General features: G+C 46.3%; 1 protein-coding gene across 1 annotated transcript in view; it reads right to left on the reverse strand.

The window, feature by feature from the left end:
- Positions 1 to 20,825, reverse strand: part of COL6A3 (collagen type VI alpha 3 chain) — an 89,894-nt gene that overhangs the window by 22,857 nt on the left and 46,212 nt on the right. Inside the window, exons 17-29 of the mRNA XM_048506261.1 lie at positions 20,762 to 20,812; positions 18,641 to 18,676; positions 17,852 to 17,914; positions 16,588 to 16,650; positions 14,816 to 14,848; positions 14,690 to 14,726; positions 14,577 to 14,588; positions 13,923 to 14,416; positions 12,427 to 12,526; positions 10,339 to 11,034; positions 9,317 to 9,407; positions 6,200 to 6,375; positions 2,013 to 2,279 (exon numbers count right to left, since the gene is read on the reverse strand). Coding sequence (XP_048362218.1) covers positions 2,013 to 2,279; positions 6,200 to 6,375; positions 9,317 to 9,407; positions 10,339 to 11,034; positions 12,427 to 12,526; positions 13,923 to 14,416; positions 14,577 to 14,588; positions 14,690 to 14,726; positions 14,816 to 14,848; positions 16,588 to 16,650; positions 17,852 to 17,914; positions 18,641 to 18,676; positions 20,762 to 20,812 — 2,119 coding nt within the window. The remainder of the gene's footprint in view (positions 1 to 2,012; positions 2,280 to 6,199; positions 6,376 to 9,316; positions 9,408 to 10,338; positions 11,035 to 12,426; positions 12,527 to 13,922; positions 14,417 to 14,576; positions 14,589 to 14,689; positions 14,727 to 14,815; positions 14,849 to 16,587; positions 16,651 to 17,851; positions 17,915 to 18,640; positions 18,677 to 20,761; positions 20,813 to 20,825) is intronic.

Consider the following 20,825-nt stretch of genomic DNA (forward strand, 5'->3'; position numbering starts at 1 on the left):
ACATAAACACAGCAATGATCAGGTATGGTTCTGCTTACATAAAGACACAAACTTTTCAAATGAGTCTTGGTTTGCAACTGGGAAAATTAGTAACAGATGTTTGATGAACTATCCAGTTGAACCTTATATTTTACAGCAGCCAAAAACAATGGAGTGTTTTTTTTTCAATCCAGTACTTTTTACAAAGCAGCTCCCAGTCTGAAAGTCTACAAGTACTTCAAATATCACCAACTTTTTTTCGTGCCCTTTCCTCCAATAATCTCAGGGCACTGTACACGGCCTTCGCCCATTTCATCCTATAAGATGACTTAGGCTGACTATCCCAGTTTTACCCAGTAAATCTCACAGCCATGTGGGGATGCAAATCTGCCCACTCCCATTAGAACTGACACTGGAACGGCACACCATCACATTGGCTCTGTGCAGTGGTGGGATTCAAATGATTTAACAACTGGCTGTTTACAAGCACCATTTTAACAACCGGTTCTGCTGAAGCGGTGCAAACCTGCTGAAGCCCACCACTGGCTCTGCGGCTGTACGAGTCGCTTCTTTCTCCTGCGGAAAGCTAAGATGAATTCTATGCTTCTCCAAGAAGTCAGTTCAGAGAAGTCTACACTGCAGATTTAAACCAGTTTAATGGTTCTTTCCTATCTTTGGGGAACTTTGGGAAATGTAGTTTCGTAAGATGATCAGGTTTTCCAATGGAAACTACTGAGTATCTTCCCAAACTACAATTTCCAGCATTCTTTGTGGGAAGAAATGACAATGAGCTGGTATATCCCTTTTTAAAAGTGTGCGTTGCCACATCTGTGTTGGAAGATAGGCACAGACCTTATCCATACCGGGTGATTATAGCCGGGCAGCCCAATCCAGATGAAGAAGAAGAGTTTGGATTTATATCCACCCCCTTTCTCTCCTGTAAGGCGACGCAAAAGGGCTTTCAATCTCCTTTCCCTCCCCCACCCCCAACAACAAACACCCTGTGAGGTAGATGGGGCTGAAAGAGCTCTGAAGAATTGTGGCTGGCCCAAGGTCACCCAGCTGGCATGTGTTGGAGTGCACAAGCTAATCTGGTTCACCAGATAAGCCTCCACAGCTGAAGTGGCAGAGCAGGGTATTAAACCCAGTTCTTCAGATTAGAGTGCACCTGCTCTTAACCACTACACCACATTGGTGAAATGTGCATAGTCCTTTATTTGTCACTGACATAACCGTATCATCCACAGACTTTGGGGTATGTACAATTTCCACTGATTTGGGCAGCCCAATCCAAAGGGGGGCAGACTCACCACACGAGTTGGTGCAGCCCTGGGCTGACACAGGGGCCCACCCAACTGGTGCAAAGGGCAAATGTGCCATTAAAGGGGGTAATACACAAGTAGGAACCATACATTTCTGTTGTACCAAACCCCGGAAGCCACCACCATTCCCCAGCTCCTGTTGGCACAGAAAGATGCCCCAGCATGGCTAGGGGTGTTCTGGGGGCATAGAGCTGACGGTAGTCGGCTTCCACTGTCCTCCCTGCCCCTGTGCGCCGATGGAGCCAGCCTCGAATGTATGCCACTTTTTTGTGGCATACATCCATTATCCCCTATGGGGGATTTTAACTAGTTGGTGCTTTCCTTTGGAGGCAGCAGGGCGGCGCCACAACAGCCTTGTCCCCCACATTCAGGAGAGGTTTGGATTTGGCTGTTAAAGGTATAGCCTGAAATTCAGGCCTTGTGTTTTGAACTAATGTCCTTGTGTACACTAGATAATAAATAGGTTCATTTTGGAATAGATTTTATAGCTTTCAGCTCAACTTTGTACTGTCTTGGTTGAGTTTTTCTTTTTCCCCTTTTTAGTGTTTGAATGCCTGATCCGATCTCAAGTCAGGCCTTGCCAAAGATGAAAGCTGGGAGGGGCTGACCCCCAATTCTTTCTGAGTGGGCAACTGAGCCGGGAGCCTGTTCCAGTTGGTCCCTTCCCACAGCTTGCAAGTCTGCAAATTCTTGCACCGAAAGCAAACTTACTTGTGCTAAATGTTCCGGTGTAGGTTGCTTTGACCTGTGCATTGCGGTAGCCTGTGATCACGACGTGGTACATCTGTCCGCTCCCAAGGCCACCGATGACTCGTTCAGTGCCCGTTAAGTTCAGCTTCAGAACTAAAGAGTGGTCATGTGCCAAAGTGATGGTGACATCATAGAGAGAGGCATGCTGAGGCTCAGGGTCCGCCCAGTGCAATTTGGCGCTGTTTTCGGTGATATCCGTGACCTGGACTTGACCCACATGCTTTACCACTGTAGGAAAAGGAAGGGACTAAGTTACTGGTGGATTAGAAGAAGAAAGGCAACGGTTTTTGGCAAACAGTAAAGATAAGCAACAACTATACACAAAAACCAGACTGAGCGCGCTTAGGGCTTTCATCACTGATTAAACATAAACATTTTCATGCGCTGAAGTCAACACAAGTTGACTTTCAGAAGATTTTTTTGCATCTTGGAACATGCAAGTCATTCAAACCACGTCCAAGTTGCAATTCAACGCATCCTGGCTGAACCCACTTTATGACAATTTTCTAAGGAGTGTGTAGCTTGGTCTTGGGAGTATTCGCCATCCGATCCAGAGAGAGAGAGAGAGAGAGAGAGAAAGAGAGAGAGAGAGAGAGAGAGAGAGAGAGAGAGAGAGAGAGAGAGAGAGAGATGCTGGAAAAAATGGTGCTGTATCAACTTTAAGCCCCACATGAAACTTTGTGGTTTTAATCAGGGCCGCTGTTTTCTCTATTCACCCTCTGCAGTCAAGGCACCTCAGATTCAGTAACAGATTCAGAACATTTCAAAACAGCAGCATTTCATTGCCCCACCAGAGAAATATAAAGTAGAAACCTGCTTTTTACCTGGCTAACTACTGTGCTGCTCCTTTTATTTCATTGTCTTCTGCTCCTTCCTCCATTCAAAAAGTATATGGTGTAAACAGCTATGTCAGCATTTTCTTCCTTTGTAGGCCGCAGCGGCGAAGCTCCCAGGGGAAAGGGGGTGCACAATGCACTGGGCGCACAAATTTGGGTCACGTGGGGGGGGCGCAAAATCCCCCGGCCCCTCCCCCTGCCCCCCCACGGCGCCCCCCACACACTTACTTTAGAAAACCAAACAGGCTGTGGAACAGGCCTTCCTGTTCTGGTGGGAACTACATTTCCCAGGGTCTCCTGGGAAATGTAGTCCCCACCAGAACAGGAAGGCCTGTTCTGCAGCTTGTTCAGTTTTCTAAAGTAAGTGTGTGTGTGGGGGGCCGCGGGGAGGGGGGCGCCGCGGGGAGGGGGCGCCACGGGGCGGCTGGCGTGATTCCCCCTCACAGCAGCTCCCTGTGGCGCCCCCCCTCACACTTACTTTAGGAAACTGAGCAGGCTGGAGAACAGGCCTTCCTGTTCTGGTGGGAACTACATTTCCCAGGAGACCCTGGGAAATGTAGTTCCCACCAGAACAGGAAGGCCTGTTCTCCAGCCTGCTCGGTTTTCTAAAGTAAGTGGGAGTGGGAGTAGGAGTGGGGGGCGCTGCTGTCGGGGGGGGGGGAAGCCAGAGTGCGCACCAAGCACACTCTGGCCCAGCTATGCCTGTGGTAGGCCGAATGCTTATAGACAAAGAGCAAGGCCTGTGCTTGGGCTGCTCTCTGTCAGACAAGAGCTCCTTTAATTGATAAACATTTCCTAGCTGACAGAAAACTGGCATCTCAGGGAAAAGGTGTCCTTGTGGCGGTTTTGAAATGATTTCTCTTTCACTTTCTAGCTGGTTTCATTAAATTTAATGCAGGGGACCCAACCTTCGTAAACCTATGGGCATCTCTGGGATTTTGACTCAGGGTGGGTTCAAACACAAAATGTCCACCATGGGAGGCGGAACCAATCACAAAATGGCTGCTGCAGGAGGCGGAGCCACACAAGCACACATCTACTTTACAGACTCAATTATACCAGCTGAAGACCATGGGTTGGATCCAAAGAAACTAGCAGTTTCCACTAACACCCTCTTTCCTGCTATAGACCTCCTCATGTCCCGTTTCTTGGAGCAGCATTTCAAGGAGCCCCACGTGCTGCACTGGGAAAGGTGAGGCAAGAATGTTCAATTTTGGAAAAGGCAATTTTAGTCTAAATTTAACCTACAACTTCGGCTCAAACCCGCAAATTACTTAGCTTGATTTATTGGCATTTTACCGGAACTTAAATTGGACTATTACTTCAACATGCATTCATATTACTCTGCAGAAAGACAATTCACGGAAAAGAAAAAAAATGACTCAAATACATAATTTATTCTGCATATTCTATTAAGTAGAATATGCGGAACAAATTATATTATTTCTACCTAATCTAGAGCAGATCCATGAAAGAACATTTCCCAAACTTTATACGCCTGGGAACTCTGTGGAAACCAGTTATAAATTCAAGACATATTTATCTTGCTAATGAAAAACAAGGCCCCAGTTCAAATTAAAGCTTTTGCATGAACATGTATTCTTTGACAAGTTTCTCCACTGCCCCAGTAATTCAACACCCACGTTCCATAGATGAGCTGTCTGAATTTCACTTAATCGTAATGACTTCAAATATGTACATTTCATACACGAATTGCCTTTCTGAAACAGAATTTTTAAAATATATTTATTGAGTTTTATTGACAATTGCGGGATTCAATGTCCCACCTTGGTAATTGAAACTCTTACAGAAAAAAAAATAAGACATAGAATTTAACATAGAATTAAAATAACTCCCTTATTGGAGTATCATATATATTCAATAGATTATTTACTTCACTTTCCCACTGATTCTAACATTTTCACTGCTGGTTCATAAAGAAGAACATTTGTAGATATAGTTGCCTCATAAACATCCAATACTTTCTTAGTAGTTTCTACTTCTTCACACAACGTGTGATTGGTGTTTGGAATATGCTGCCACAGGAGGTGGTGATGGCCACTAACCTGGATAGCTTTAAAAAGGGCTTGGACAGATTTATGGAGGAGAAGTCGATCTATGGCTACCTATCTTGATCCTCCTTGATCTCAGATTGCAAATGCCTTAGCAGACCAGGTGCTCAGGAGCAGCAGCAGCAGAAGGCCATTACTTTCACATCCTGCACGTGAGCTCCCAAAGGCACCTGGTGGGCCACTGCGAGTAGCAGAGTGTTGAACTAGATGGACTCTGGTCTGATCCAGCAGGCTAGTTCTTATGTTCTTACCTACTAGTCTGTTATTTATTCCTTATATACCGTATATACTCATGTATAAGTCGACCCGCATATAAGTCGAGGCACCTAATTTTACCACAAAAAGCTGGGAAAACTTACTGACTCGCGTATAAGTCGAGGGTGGGAAATGCAGCAGCTGCTGGTAAATTTCAAAAATAAAAATAGATGCCAATAAAATTACATCAATTGAGGCATCAGTAGGTTAAATGCTTTTGAATATTTATTTCAAAGAAAAACAGTAAACTGGCTCTGTAAGTGGAAAAGAGGGTCAACAAGAAAAATATGGTATCAACAATAACTTTAAAAGTACAAAAACCTTAGCTCAATCAGCAACCAAGCTAAAACACGAGAGTTAAAACCTTTAAAACTGGATTCCTCATCATCATCTGTATGTCCAAATGTAACCCAACTTAAATTTTAAGAGGGATATTATCAGAAATGGAAAATCTACTATTAGCTTCCATTGTAAACAATGGGGGATGGGGCACCCTTTTGGGGATCAATAACTTTGCATCCCCTGACCCAAACTTCACCAAACCTGGCTGGTACCATAAAGAGACTCTCCTGATGAGACCAGCCAGGTTTGGTGAAGTTTGGTTCAGAGGGTCCAAAGTTATGGACCCTCAAAAGGGTAGCCCCATCTACTAATAGCTCCCATTGAAAACAATGGGGAATGGGGGCACCTCATTTGGGGGTCCATAACTTTGGACCCCCTGAACCAAACTTTACCAAACCTGGCTGGTATCATCAGGAGTGTCTTCTGAGGGTACCCTGAAAATTTGGTGTCGCTAGCATAAAAACTGTGCCCCCTGCTGGCCGGCAAAGTAAAAACACAAAAAAAATTTAATGACCCGCATATAAGTCGAGGGGAGCTTTTTCAGCATTAAAAATGTGCTGAAAAATTCGACTTATACATGAGTATATACGGTACATTAGTTGTATAACCATATAACTTCTAACTGAAACAAAATTGTACATACCTTCCAGTTTTTCTGTTGTCGTCGTCGTCGTCGGTGGTGTTTGTTTTATTGTTGTTGGGGTTGTTGGTGGCGCTGTTGGTTTTGCGGTTGATTTTATTGTTGTTGGTTTGGTGGTGGTTGGCTTTGCTGTTGGTTTTGTTGTAGTGATTGAAGCGGTCACATTGTTTGGAACGTTTCTGATTGCACAAACGAAAAACAGCTATGAGAATGGATATGATTTTTTGCAGATCATCATGATGCTTATAGCTTGTTTACTCCTACCGTAAACAGCAAGGGTTTCTTTGGGCTTTGTTCAAGATAATTAGGTCTAGATTCGCCATGTGCGACCGCCCAGCAGGTGCTCCCTGTCTCCTGCCCTTGTTCAATGGAGCGGCAGGACAGAAATGGAAACGCAGAGGTCCCTAACCTTTTTGAGCCTGTGGCCACCTTTTGAATTCAGACACAGAATTGTGGCTGCAACCACAAAATGGCCACTGCAGAAGATTGAGAAGTGTACACACAGGATGTCCAAAGTGCAGGGAGAAGAGAGGTGACTTCAGAAACCCTTGGGATGAGGAGTGACAGAGACTAAAAACAACAATCCGGTAGCAGCTACCACTGAAACAACGTTTTAATCTGCACAGCCAATCAAATCTCCAGGAGCCAATCAGAAGCCCTGCTAGGCAAGAGGCCCACATGGTCCCATCTACTTTTTACAAACACTTGGTGGGTGCCAGGAAATGTGTCACTGATACCACGATGCCTTTGGATACCAAGTTGGGACTTCTGGCCTAAGAATTCTCCCCAAACTCTGGCCTTTACCATAGAGACTGAGGAAATCCTTAGAGTGCCAGAAGGGACAATGCAACACACAATGCTTCCCTTTCCCATCTCCCGCCACTAGTTCTGTTTTTTTCCAAGCATATCTATCTATCTATCTATCTATCTATCTATCTATCTATCTATCTATCTATCTATCTATCTATCTATCTATCTATCTATCTATCTATCTATCTATCTATCTATCTATCTATCTATCTATCTATCTATCTATCTATCTATCTATCTATCTATCTATCTATCTATCTATCTATCTATCTATCTATGAATGAATGAATGAATGAATGAATGAATGAATGAATGAATGAATGATTAAACTTATAGACCGCCCTCCCCCGGAGGGCTCAGGCAATTCCCTAATTAGGTCTCTATCAACCTTCAATAAACAAAATGCTTTTTGTTCTTAGCAAGTTAATGATCCAATTTAAACTGAAGTTCATGAATATTACCTCAAGGGCCATGGTTTTAAATGTATTTTCCTGAAGGGTAAATTTGTCAGAGTGGGTCTATTGAATTTCTAGCTTTCCAGCGCAAACCCAAGAAAACTTTTCAGGGAGTAATTCCCATTGAGTGGACTACAGCAGGATTCTGAGTAGAACTGCTCAGGACTACACCGTTGGATGCTTTAAACAAATAGTTGCTAGAATGTGGGCCTGATCTGAGAGGAAAATGGGAATTTCCCCTTATCTGTAACATTCAATTGACTTACATCTAACAGAAGAAGAAGAGTTGGCTTTTATACCCTACTTCTTCTCTCCTCTCTCCACCACAGACACCTTGTGAGGTAGGTGGGGCTGAGAGAGTTCTGAGAGAACTGTGATGAGCACAAGGTCACTCAGCATGCTTCACGTGGAGGAGTGGAGAATCAAGCCCAGTTCACCAGAGTAGAACTTGCCGCTCATGCGGAAGAGCAGAGATCAAACTTGATTCACCAGATTAGAGACCACCACTCATATGGAGGATCGGGGAATCAAACCTGGTTCTCCAGATTTCAGTCAGTTGCTCTTAACCATTACGCCATGCTGGCTCTAAAGATATTAGCCTCATACACAGAAAAGAAAAAATCCTTCTAAAATGTGGTCAGCAGTAGCTACAACTCACATCCAGAAGAAACCCTAGGTTTGCATCGAGGGTTTGTTGCAAGTCCAGAAGAAACCCTAGGTTTGCACAAAAAACTGTTTTGTTTTTTTTAAAAAGGGCAGTGGGAGTATCCAGAGGTGGGATCCGGCAGGTTCTCACAGGTTCCCGAGAGTAGGTTACTAATTATTTGTGCGTGCCGAGAGGGGGTTACTAATTGGTGATTTTGCCACGTGATTTTTGCCTTAGTTACGCCCCTCCTCTCAGCAGTAGTGCGCAGAACTTGAAGCAGTCTAGCAGGAGGTGCACCGGCGTGCGTGGCAGCCTGCGCTTGCGTGCATTAGTTTCCCACCCAAGGACCAGCGCAGTGGCTGCATCCTTGCCACAGCCCTGCCCAGGAATGCCCCACCCTGGAATGCCCAGCCTCGCCCCCGTCGTGCCCCACCCAGCCCCATTGGCGCTATGCCACAGTTTGAATCCCACCACCATGGGAACCTGTTACTAAAATTTTTGGATCCCACCACTGGGAGTACCCCCTCCCCCCAAAAAGATATCTGGGCCCATCCAGGTTTTGCCAAAAAAACCAAAGCAGATTTTGGAAGGCAAACTGGACTGCTGGAGCAATTCAAAGCGGTGCCACACAGAGGCCCCTTCCGCACACGCAAAATAATGCGTTTTCAAACCACTTTCACAATTGTTTGCAAGTGGATTTTGAATTCCGCACAGCTTCAAAGAGCACTGAAAGCAGTTTGAAAGTGCATTATTCTGCATGTGCGGAATGAGCCAGTGTCACAGTCAGGAAGAGGATGGAGATAAGGTGAGAGGTGAGACAGTGAAGCTGGACAGAAGGAAGAGGGAGGAAGGAATCAGATGGAAAATGGAGATGGAATGGATTATGATTTCTCTTCTCTCTCTTATAACTGTTAATATATCTCAAAAGATACTTTCACACTAGTAGGTGGAAAAGTCACTCCCAATTTTGGTCCCCCTCCAACCCCCCTCCCCTTAAGCACTCCGCAATCCAAGACATGCAACCAAAGGGTCTGATGCATCAAAATGCCCATGAAGAAAATTAAACTAAGGTAAATCCATATTTATTGCCCATCGCAACAAATGACGTGCTCTCTATAGAAGGCGGGGAAAGCTCACAATTCATGTGAGACCAGAAACAAAGCAACTCTGCCTTTTCTTTTGTAGACCCAGAAAACACATTCCACTTACGCTGGTAGGACAACTTTTTTAACTGGTTGGTCCCCCTGGAACCAATCGCATTGTTTTCGGACATCTGGAGAGAGGTAAAAGGCGTTTTCACCTAAAAACAGAAGGATGTCATTTTAAACCACAGAAGGCTTCATGTGAAACAAATCCAGTTCACCAGATAAGAGTCCAATGTTCATGTGGAGGAGTGGGGAATCAAACCCCAGTTCTCCAGATTAGAGTCTGCTGCTTTCACCCACTACAACAGAGAACCAAGTGAATCTTTTTGGAAGATGTGCGATTCGGACTCTGAGTTTGGATTTGGAAGAGTTTGGATTTATACCCCCCCCCCCTTCAATCCTGTCTCAAAGGGGTTTACAATCTCCTTTCTGTTCCTCTCCCCACAACAAACACCCTGTAATTTGGGTGGGGGTGAGAGAGCTCTGAAGAGCGGTGACTCGCCCAAGGTCACCCAGATAGCGTGGGTTGGAGCCCACGGGCTAATCTAGTTCCCCAACCACGCCTCCGCAACTCAACTGGCGGAGCAGGGAATCAAACCCGGTTCCCCAGGTTAGAGTGCACCTGCTCTTAACCACTATGCCACTGCTGCTCTCTGGGTTTTGTTCAAGATCCAGCTAGGAAAGGAACAACATTCCCAGCAAACGCCATTTCCCTATGCTGTCCTGCTTGCTGGCTATCGCGTTCCTCGCTCCACTGTCGGAACCTGACCTTGGCCCCTTCCCTACTTACCTTAAGCCCCGCGCTACTCTCCTCAAGTAGCGCAGGGTCCCCCGGCACTCCCTTAATTGCCAGGGCGGCGACAACGCAGCCGCCCCGACGCTGCCACTCTCGCACCCCCTCAGCGCGCAGCATCCCTGGCGCTCCTCAAAACGGCGCCTTTTGATGACCCCGCACAGAACGCGGGGTTGTGGGGACGCCCAGGCGCGCGCCAGAGATGCCGTGCGCTGAGAGTAGCGCGCAGCAAAGGGCAGCAAAGGTAAGTGGGGAAACGCCCCTTGAAGGGCTGAGAGGCACCCTGTACTTACTGCTGACAAAGGATGGCAAGAGATTTCCAAAGCGCAGCAGAGGCTCTTCGTGCAGTTCTGAGGGCTTGTCCGCATATTTGAAGAAGACGTCATTGGGCTCGCTGGCCAAGCTGTAGATGCTCCGGCTGTTCACTTCCCTGCCAACGCCAAGGATGACAAAGAAGTACCCTTTGCATTTAGCTTCCACAACCACTCTCCGAAGGTGCTCCAGCTCCTGGTTTTTCACCTCTCCTGTAATCATCAATACAATGACTTTGAGATCCCGGGGATTTGGCGCCCGCTCAAAAATTAGCCTCATGGTGTGTTCGATGGCGCTTGCTGCAGCCCTGGTGCCTTGCAGCTGCACCATGTGGTTCCCAACGAAGTCCATCAGCTTGTCTTTGGAACTGTACTCTGTTAGGGACACCGCGACTTTGATGGGGGAGGTACTTGAATTGGTGGCATATTCATAAGGAGCGTGCTGGACCACGGCCACCCGGGCATGGTGCAGGGATCCCTTCGGGTCCGGGCTTGTCTCCAGCTGGCTGACAATATACGCGATGTACTTGGTCATCTCTCTGAACTGCAGCGGCGTGGTGCTCTCCGAGCTATCCAGGATGAAGGCCATGTCGATGTCGACGTCCGTCGGAGCCGCCCGTCTGTCTCTGCCGAAGGTGGGCCTTTGTGGGCCGCAGGCGGGATCAGGATCGCATACATCTAGGAGGAGAAGAGTATCACCATTCAGTTAGGAATATGCACAACTGCTATCCTTCAACATGACTGAAGAGAGAGAATAAAGGGATCTGTATATGTGCATCGCCCCAAGCAGCACAGAAGGTGACATGAAATGGCTTCCACTGAACTAAGAAAAAGCAAGTATATTTTTTCTTCTAGTCCTTGAAAGTACAGGTGTAAAAACTCCTTGAAAACATAGGCCGTTTCCCCACTTTTAAAAATGACGTCGTTTTCATCCGACGTGGACCTTTTCAGTGTGGGGATTGTATTCCCCGGCTTCCCCACTGCCCCGTGCTCTGCGCGGGGTCATCAAAAGGCGCTATTTTCAGCAGCGCCAGAAATGACTCGTGCTGAGGGGGCGCCAGAGCGGCAGAGTCGGGGCGGCTGCGTTGTCGCCGCCCCTGTAGTGGGGAGTGCCGCTGAACCCCGCGCTACTTGGCAAGAGTAGCGCGGAGCAAACGGTGAGTGGGGAAAGGCCCACAGGTACAGTGTGGACTAAGGAGAGAAAGGCTCTCCTTTCTCAAATTCTCACCTCCCACACAAATCCCCCTTTTCAAAGCTCACTGCTACCAGGGAGAAGCACACTTTGGGGGCGGGGGAGGGGAGTATGGCACCCTACAGCAAGAGCTGCTGGGAAGTATAGTCCTTGCCCCTCTGGGAGAAGCTGGAATCTAGGCACTCCTGGATGGTCAAGGACTACACTTCCCAGCAGCCCTCACTTTCTGGTTCAGGAACACACTGCTCAATTATAAAGTAAGAAGAAAAGAAGAGTTTGGATTTACACACTGCTTTTCTCAACCGTAAGGAGTCTCAACGAGGCTTACAAACTCCTTTCCTTCCTCTCCCCACAACAGACACCTTGTGAAGTAAGCGGGGCTGAGGGAGTTCTGAGAGAACTGCGACCAGCCCAAGGCCACTCAGCAGGCTTCATGTGGTGGAGTGAGGAAACAAGCAAATCTCGATTCACGAGATTAGAATCCACCGCTCACAGAAGTCTACAGAGCACAGGGCTTTTCGGCCAAAATAATGTAACAGTAATTAAAATACATTAAAGTAGGAACATTTGTCGTTTTGGGGGAAACCGTCAAATAAACCTTTTATGTAGCAAATTAAAATTGCAGCGCATTGTGGTGGGGAAGGAGGGGGTTGCAGAGGAGACAGGCTCCTGGGTTGCTCTAAAATGTGCCTCTTGTGAGTCAAAGAAAACTGAGTCAGGACTTTCCTCTGCCCAGCTTGCCAAGGATCAGGGGGATAAAAAGTTCTGTGCATCGCATGCAGCGAAAGCAAACACACCACATGGATTGTAAATCTGAATTATATGTAACAACAGAAGCGACTGGTAGATTTATATAGGGAAGAAGTCAAACAACTCACCCAGGCAAATATGGCATGTTATTACTCTCCTAATCGTTTGATTAATTTGATCTGCGCCGCCGGAAAATACGATCACTTGGCCGCCTATGGAGTTGTTGATCTGATTGAGACAAAAGGGGGAACATGGCACAGCGCCATGTTATTATTCAGCGGATGCAGTTCATAAATAGCTGTGCTCGGCATCTATAAACATTTGCATGTTTGGATTCTGGATGCCTACAGACCAAAGAGAAGATGATGAAGCAGGGAAAACCAGATGGTACGTTTCCCTGCACTGTCAAAGACTTTCGCAGCCAGGATCAACTGGCTGTTGTAAGTTTTCTGGGCTATGTGGCTGCCGTCTGGTAGTTTTTGCTCCTAAAGTTTCACATGGATCAAAGGCTGCCTGGAAGACCCACCATAGTCAGTTTCCCTGCACTTTTTCACTACTCGTAATGAAGAAGAAGAAGAAGAAGAAGAAGAAGAAGAAGAAGAAGAAGAAGAAGAGGAGGAGGAGGAGGAGGAGGAGGAGGAGGAGTTTGGATTTATATCCCCCCTTTCTCTCCTGCAGGAGACTCAAAGGGGCTTACAATCTCCTTGCCCTTCCCCCCTCACAACAAACACCCTGTGAGGTAGGTGGGGCTGAGAGAGCTCCGAGAAGCTGTGACTAGCCCAAGGTCACCCAGCTGGCGTGTGTGGAAGTGTACAGGCTAATCTGAATTCCCCAGATAAGCCTCCACAGCTCAGGCGGCAGAGCGGAGAATCAAACCTGGTTCCTCCAGATTAGATACATGAGGCTGGTTTTCTCTCTGCAAAACCTTTAAGTGGGACCTGAGCCAAATCTACCTCTCAGGGATGTTGTGAGGATAAAATACCTGCCATTTTGTGCTCCGTGGAGGACGGGCGGGATAAAAATCTGCTAGAGACAGGTGGGTCTTAATTGCCACACTTTTCATCATTTACGTTGTCATCAGCATGACTCCAAGGCACAGGTCGCCATCCTAAGAGCACTTTCCAGGGAGTAAGATCCACTGAATAAAATGGGACTTACTTCTAGCCACCCTTATTTAGGATCACCCTCTCAAAGAGTAAATAGGAAAACAGCCTTCGAGACAATTTAGAAGAAGAAGAAAAAGAAGAGTTTGGATTTATACCCCACATTTCTCTCCTGTAAGGAGACTCAAAGGGGCTTACAATCTCCTTTCCCTTCCCCCCTCACAAAAAACACCCTGTGTAGTGGGTGGGCCTGAGAGAGCTCTGAAGAACTATGACTAGCCCAAGGTCACCCAGCTGGCATGTGTTGGAGTGCACAGGTTAATCTAGTTCCCCAGATAAGCCTCCACAGCTCAAGTGGCAGAGCGGGGAATCAAACCCGGTTCTCCAGATTAGAGTGCAACTGCTCTTAACCACTGCACCACTGCTGCTGCTACACAGGGAGGAGGGCTGCAGCTCCATTTGCTAAGCCCCAGCTTAAACCATGTATCCCTAAAACAGAAGATAAATGGAAGGATCCAAACCTGCAGTGCGTTCGAAAGGGCCCGATCATCTCTGTTCGTGAGGAACACCGGCACGACTCCTGCATCGTAGAGCTTCATCATCGCCTCATTGAGTTGCGGAGATGCTCTCGTGGGTCCGTTGCTGAAGAAGACAGCCACCTTCCTCATGAGGAAGCCGCTGCGAGCACGTTTGAAGGTGTTCCTGGCGACAAAGGACATAGCCGTCTCTAAGCTTCGCTGTTTGGTCGTCTGTATGGCTCGGAGGGCCTCGATTTGCTTCAGGAGATTGGTTTTCTTTCGGGAGTCGGCGAAACGAATCTCCGTGGTGAGTTCGCTGTTATACGTAACCAAGGCAACGCGGGCGCCACGAGGGCAGTTGCTCTCAGCGATGGTGAGGTTGTTGACGATCGCCAACACTGCTTGCTTCATTCTGTTGAAAACGTCTGTACTCACACCAGAAGAAGTATCTATAGCAAAGGCCAATTCTGTCGGATAAAGTGGGCATTCCCTTGGACCTGTAGGTACAGTGAGTACATTAAAAACAATACTATTAACTATATTGGATTCTAAAATGCCAAAGGCGAAATTCCACAATGGTCATAAATCAGTGTGTGTCCTTTGAAGGGGACCACAAACAGTCAAAACTGGACCTGAAATAGTTGGCGTTGGACTTACCATAGCAGCAAGCTGTGAACGACAACAAAAGAAAAGGGGAAAAAATCAATTACTTCAAAGTCTGAGCCGAAAATGAGCTTCATAAACATCAGGAACAATCAAACAGGACTTACGGCATTTATCTTTGATGTTGCGGACAAGGGCACATTGCTTTAAGAAGAAAGGAAAGGAAGAAAATGAAAAATAATCTGGTACAAAGAAATGCAATGGTTGGAGTAATAAATGAATTGCTGACTTACATCTCTTGACTCTCCTCTGTCACCCTTAAATCCCTGAAAGAGTTAAAAATGCAATTTTTACTACACGGTGCAAGTTTAAGAGAGTTCGCTTTACACAGACTAGCCAAGTTTCAGTATCTCTTATGGGAGGGAAAAGAACACAGATGGGGCATGAGAGCTTTGATAGAAGTCTCCAGGCAGGCAGCAGGAAGTGATGGGGTTGAGGGTGCACAGAAGATAATGAACAAATATAGGGTCGCTCCCCACTTACCTCTTCGTGTGCAACTCCACAGCGTCCCGGCGCCGAAAAGCCTCCGCGGCTTATGACCACGGAGACTATTTGCTCCCCACTCATTTGCCATTAAGGAGCTAACGCGGGTGGCCAAGAACGGGAGTTTCGTGGAAATAGAGGCAATGAAGCGTTTTCATTGGCTGGCACAGGTGTGCGTCATGGAGGGAGGGCGGGCCTCCATTTTCATTGGCTGGGACGAGGTCATTTTTGATAGGCTAGGATGTCTGCATGTCATCAGAAAGGCGCTGGAAGCTTTGGAAGCATTTGTTTGAGACGTCTGCACATGCCCCAGCGTCAGCATAAAAAGAAAGTGAAACCAGTTCTTACCGCTGCCACCCGACTACTCGTCCTGGTCTGCTCTGTAGCACCTAGCTATTAATGAATTAAAACTAAATTAGCTGTGAATTTGCAGCAATAAACATGAACAAAGGGAACAATACTCGTCACGTCCACGTTGTGCACACGTCTCAATGCCTACATTTGTAATATAGAATTATCATGATGATTCCCTACGATCTTCATGTGGCTTCATTCCGCGCACTGACGGTGACGCCCTCCCCAAACAAAATGGAGGATTCTTTCCCCTGATTGGCCGGAAAGCTCTAAGCTAGCGAATCAACCGCGCGTCATCTTCCGGGTTCCCCACCACCCCACCACCCCGCGCCAAGCGCGGGGTTTGGGAAAATGTTGCTGTTTTTCGAAGAGCAGATTTGACGCGCACCAGGGAGGAGGAAGAGCGGCAATTTCTGCGCAGCCGCGCAGTGGACGCTGGGGATGTGGGGAACGTCCTGGCTCCCCGCGTCTGAACAAGAGAAAACCCCGCGGCTAATGGTGAGTGGGGAGCGACCCATCGAGAACATCATGAAGAAAGAGAACAGAGACTTCCAGACCAAGGCCCATTATGCACGAAACGCTTACCTCAGGACTCTTCACTGACAGTGGGCTTGCAGTGGGGTCTCCTCATGTTTCTGTGTTTACACGCAAGGAGGCAATCACTCCTTGCTGCACATCTTTTCTGCTGAGAACTCTCTTAGGCCTGGTTCTCTTAACTCTACAGATCTCATTACACAGTAGTTGCAAGATTGCTGGCTTAGCCCTTTAAATCAGTTATAGCGATATTGTAGCTCTTTCCAAAAAATAATCCCCCTCTGCAAATGAAAAGGGAAAGCAATTCCCTGGACCATACTCTGCTGAAGGAAGGGACCAGGCTCTAGAGCTGATATTTTCTCCCCCTCAACACACATGCTTCCTGTCACTGCTGCTTCCACAGGAGGAGAGAAAAGCTTGTTATTTTCAAGGACTCCATTATTATTATATCAAGATATCTGGGATGACAGAGTTAGTCAATGTAAATTAGAAGGCAAAGAGGAAGTGAGATGCAGAGCATAATCTGAACTGTAAACCCATGTGAGAAGCAGTTCATAAGTGTGAGAAGAAGTTCATAAGCTTCTCTAGCGATACTCTCTTGCTGGGCTGTTAACTTGTATTACAAACAACTTACTGCTGGTCCTCCATATCCTCTTTCTCCTTTTTGACCTCGTGGGCCAGGCTCTCCTGGTGTACCCTAAAAGGAGGGAAAGAGTAAATGCATTTAACTCATACTGCTCCCATACATTAGCGGTCCTTGTTTGGTTATCTTCATGCAGAGAGGTTTCAAATAAAATTAGTCACATAGGCACTGGTACAATCTGATGTGTGCTCTCTCTCTCTCTTTTTGCATTTTTGTTTGCTTTCACTTCTTAAAATTAAAGTGTAAACTGCACAGATTCTTATTTGTTAATATTATGAAGATCCAGTCAATAGGTTGAATATTCTGAAGATTCAGCCAAAAGGTTGAATATAAACAGCCCTGGGACAGAAACGAGCCGTTAGAAATGAATAGAAACCTCACAGAAGTTTGCTACAGCTTAGGAAAGTTCTTGAACAAGGGTGGGGGAGAATATGTTGGGGGGAGAATTTTAGTTTCACTTTTATTTCACTATAGCACCGTGGTGGCGAACCTTTGGCACTCCAGATGTTATGGACTACAATTCCCATCAGCCCCTGCCAACATGGCCAATTGGCCGTGCTGGAAGGGGCTGATGGGAATTGTAGTCCATAACATCTGGAGTGCCAAAGGTTCGCCACCACTGCTATAGCACAAGACAATCAGCAGAAGAAACCCACTCTCCTCAGAAGAGTACTGAAACATTCAAGTCTGTGGATGCAGAGTCCTGGCTTTGAATTTGGTGGTTTGGGCAGCTGCTAAGCCAACTCCTGTGGCATACGTAGAACATGCTCCCTGACTGTCTGTGATTGAGAGGGGATTTGTTTCATGCAGGAGAGTCCATCAACAGCTACTGGAAAGCCATTGTGGTGGAGTGGTTAAGAACGGTGGACTCTAATCTGCAGAACTGGATACGGGTCCCCACTCCTCCACATGTAGCCTGCCGGGCAACCTTAGACTAGTCACAGTTGTCTCCAGATTCTCTCAGTGCTCTTTGAAGCTGTGCGGAATGGCAAAATCCACTTGCAAACAGTTGTGAAAGTGATTTGAAAACGCATTATTCTGCGTGTGCGGAAGGGGCCAATGATATCTCTTCTACCTTTGCTGAGCAATGCCTGGGAAATGCTGGCTGGGTTTCTCATTAAGTTTCAATATGCAAGTGGATTAAACTTCATGCAAAGAAAATGCTGTAATGAAGGGGAAAAAAACCCCAGGTCTTTGAACCAGACTGTCTTATGTTTTAATCTCCAAGAGTACAAACATGAGAAGCTAAGATTACCCTGTGACCTCTGTTTCCTTTGGGGCCAGCATCACCAAGACTGCCTCGATCTCCAGGTGCACCCTGTCCAGAAAACAGCAAAGAGTTAACTCTGGGTGAGATATCGAAACAGGCATTCCCTTACTTTAGCAGATTTTTTTTTAAATAAAGTTTATTATATATTCACATAATTACAAAAATCAACACAAACACACATTTACATACGTACAGCAATCGTAATTTTACAGTTGTCAAATAATTAATTAAAATAATTCCACTTTAGCTGCAACATTTATAAAAAGGTCAGAGATTAAAGTAATTTCTGTCGTTTTTCTTGACCTCTTTATGTTACTTCTGTCTTTTCTTCTATTATTGAACTATTTTTCCTTATACAATCATATTAAACAAAAAGTCCTATTCTCTCAATAAAGATTGTTGCAAACCGTTTATACTGTTTTTGCTAGTACTTTTAGAAAATTAGAATTTGACTTTCCTCATTAATGTACATTCTCTTTTCCTTCTTAAGAAAAATAACTATCTTATTATTGTTTTATTGATAAGGAAAAAAAAACATTACCATTGGCTCTGTGGGAAAGGATATCAATAATAATTCTTATTTGTTTATTTCTAATATATTAGGCTGTTTTTAACCCTTATCATATTCATATCTACTCAAGGGGTTCCAACTATTTCATTATATTAAAGTTATTTTTTTTCCAACTCTCAGTTTTTTAAATAAGGTTTCCATGTTTCTTCGAATTTCTCTGGTTTATTCTTCAACTTTAGCAGATTTCTGATTGATTTAAATACCTTTGGCCCTGGATATCCGGGAAACCCTGGTTCTCCCTGTGGAAATAAGCGGAAAAAGTTGATGGTTTGCCATTTTATGATCATAACACCAAGAAAGTTTGTTTCCCTGACTTCCAACAAAATAGATTTGGTATTTCTGAAAACACACTGGAAATCACACTATGGAGGTAGTTAACTTCAGCTGGTGCACCATACTGGGACCTACCTCACGGTCACTTGGGGGAATTTGCTCGAGTGTAGCAAGGTCTGCACAAACTTCTTGTTGCTTTGTGGACTCGGTTCAACATGTTGTCACTGCTTCTGACATGCCCTGGGATCAGCACTTACATGCCATCAAAATAGTGCTTTGCGAAAATAAACAGGAATCCAGTGGCACTGTAAACACTGGCAATATGAATCCTTGGAGAAGCTTTTGGGGGTCAAAGGTCAACTTCAACTAACCCTGGCCCAAGTGAGACAAAGACGTTTTAAGTCTGTCTGCTTTCAAGCCGGGTTTTTACAGAGTCAATGTTCAGAATTATATCTTATATTCATGTAAATGAGCAGCAGTGGCACAGTGGTTAAGAGCAGGTGCATTCTGATCTGGAGGAACCAGGTTTGATTCCCAGCTCTGCCACCTGAGCTGTGGAGGCTTATCTGGGGAATTCAGATTAGCCTGTGCACTCCCTCACACGCCAGCTGGGTGACCTTGGGCTAGTCACAGCTTTTCGGAGCTTTTCGGAGCTCTCTCAGCCCCACCCACCTCACAGGGTGTTTGTTGTGACGGGGGAAGGGCAAGGAGATTGTAAGCCCCTTTGAGTCTCCTACAGGAGAGAAAAGGGGGATATAAATCCAAACTCTTCTTCTAAATTTGGGTGCTGTGTGGTTTCCGGGGGAGAATATGTTGGGGGGAGAATTTTAGTTTCACTTTTATTTCACTATAGCACCATAGGTTAAGAGCTCGTGTATCTAATCTGGAGGAACCGGGTTTGATTCCCAGCTCTGCCGCCTGAGCTGTGGAGGCTTATCTGGGGAATTCAGATTAGCCTGTGCACTCCCACACACACCAGCTGGGTGACCTTGGGCTAGTCACAGCTTCTTCTAAATATTTTTACAGGCATGTGTGCACTTATCCTCTCCAAATGTACTTTCATTCTCCATCTGGGCCAAAATCTTGTTTGATTTATGACTTGTCATGGAGTACCTTTTTCCTTGCCATCTGTGCCATCTGCCAATTCCAAGCATACCAGTGGTTGCTTCTTGCAATCATTATTGTCGCTACTATTGGCACAGCAGCACCAACACATGCAGCACGCTGCAGCATTTCATTGGCTAAAAAGAACAGATCCCTGCCCACATGAAGCATACAATCTAAAGAGAAACAAGATGGAGGAAGAGAAAGGCACAGCAGGAAATGCACGTGAACAGTTGCGTTACGTGGACTCAAAGCTCGGCTGCATTTGGGAAGAAGGGTTATAGGCAGTGGTGGGATCCAAAAATTTTAGTAACAGGTTCCCATGGTGGTGGGATTCAAACTGTGGCGTAGGGCCAATGGGGATGGGCGGGGCACGACAGGGGCGTAACTGGGCATTCCGGGGGCGGGGCATTCCTGGGCGGGGCTGTGGCAAGGACGCACCCACTGCACCGGTCCTTGGGCAGGAAACGAATGCACGCAGGCGCAGGCTGCCATGCACACCGGTGCACCTCCTGCTAGACTGGTTCAAGTTCTGCGCGCTACTGCTGAGAGGAGGGGCGTAAGTAAGGCAAAAATCACGTGGCAAAATCACCAATTAGTAACCCCCTCTCGGCACACACAAATAATTAGTAACCTACTCTCGGGAACCTGTGAGAACCTGCTGGATTCCATCTCTGGTTATAGGGTCAAGTCCAAGACCTCACTAACAAGAGGGCTTTTGGGGAGGGGTGTGAGATAGAGAAAGGCGGCACCACACAGGTTCTCAGAGGGGGCACCAAGGGATGGTGGGTGGAGTCATTAAAGAGCAGGAGGCCCTTGAGCAGAAGCAAACCTTCTGTGTCACAGATCAAGCCCTGTTTTTACTGAAGTCTTCAGCAAAGTTTTCTTGGATGTCTCAGTTCTCGAGCAAAGGAATTAATCAGTTCAGACCCAGGGACTGTACATACCCGTCTGCCTTTAGTTCCCGGCCTGCCCACACCATCGCGTCCGTCGTCTCCCTGCAAGATTGAA

Source organism: Sphaerodactylus townsendi, linkage group LG01 (assembly GCF_021028975.2).
Source record: "Sphaerodactylus townsendi isolate TG3544 linkage group LG01, MPM_Stown_v2.3, whole genome shotgun sequence".
Taxonomy (NCBI): domain Eukaryota; kingdom Metazoa; phylum Chordata; class Lepidosauria; order Squamata; family Sphaerodactylidae; genus Sphaerodactylus; species Sphaerodactylus townsendi.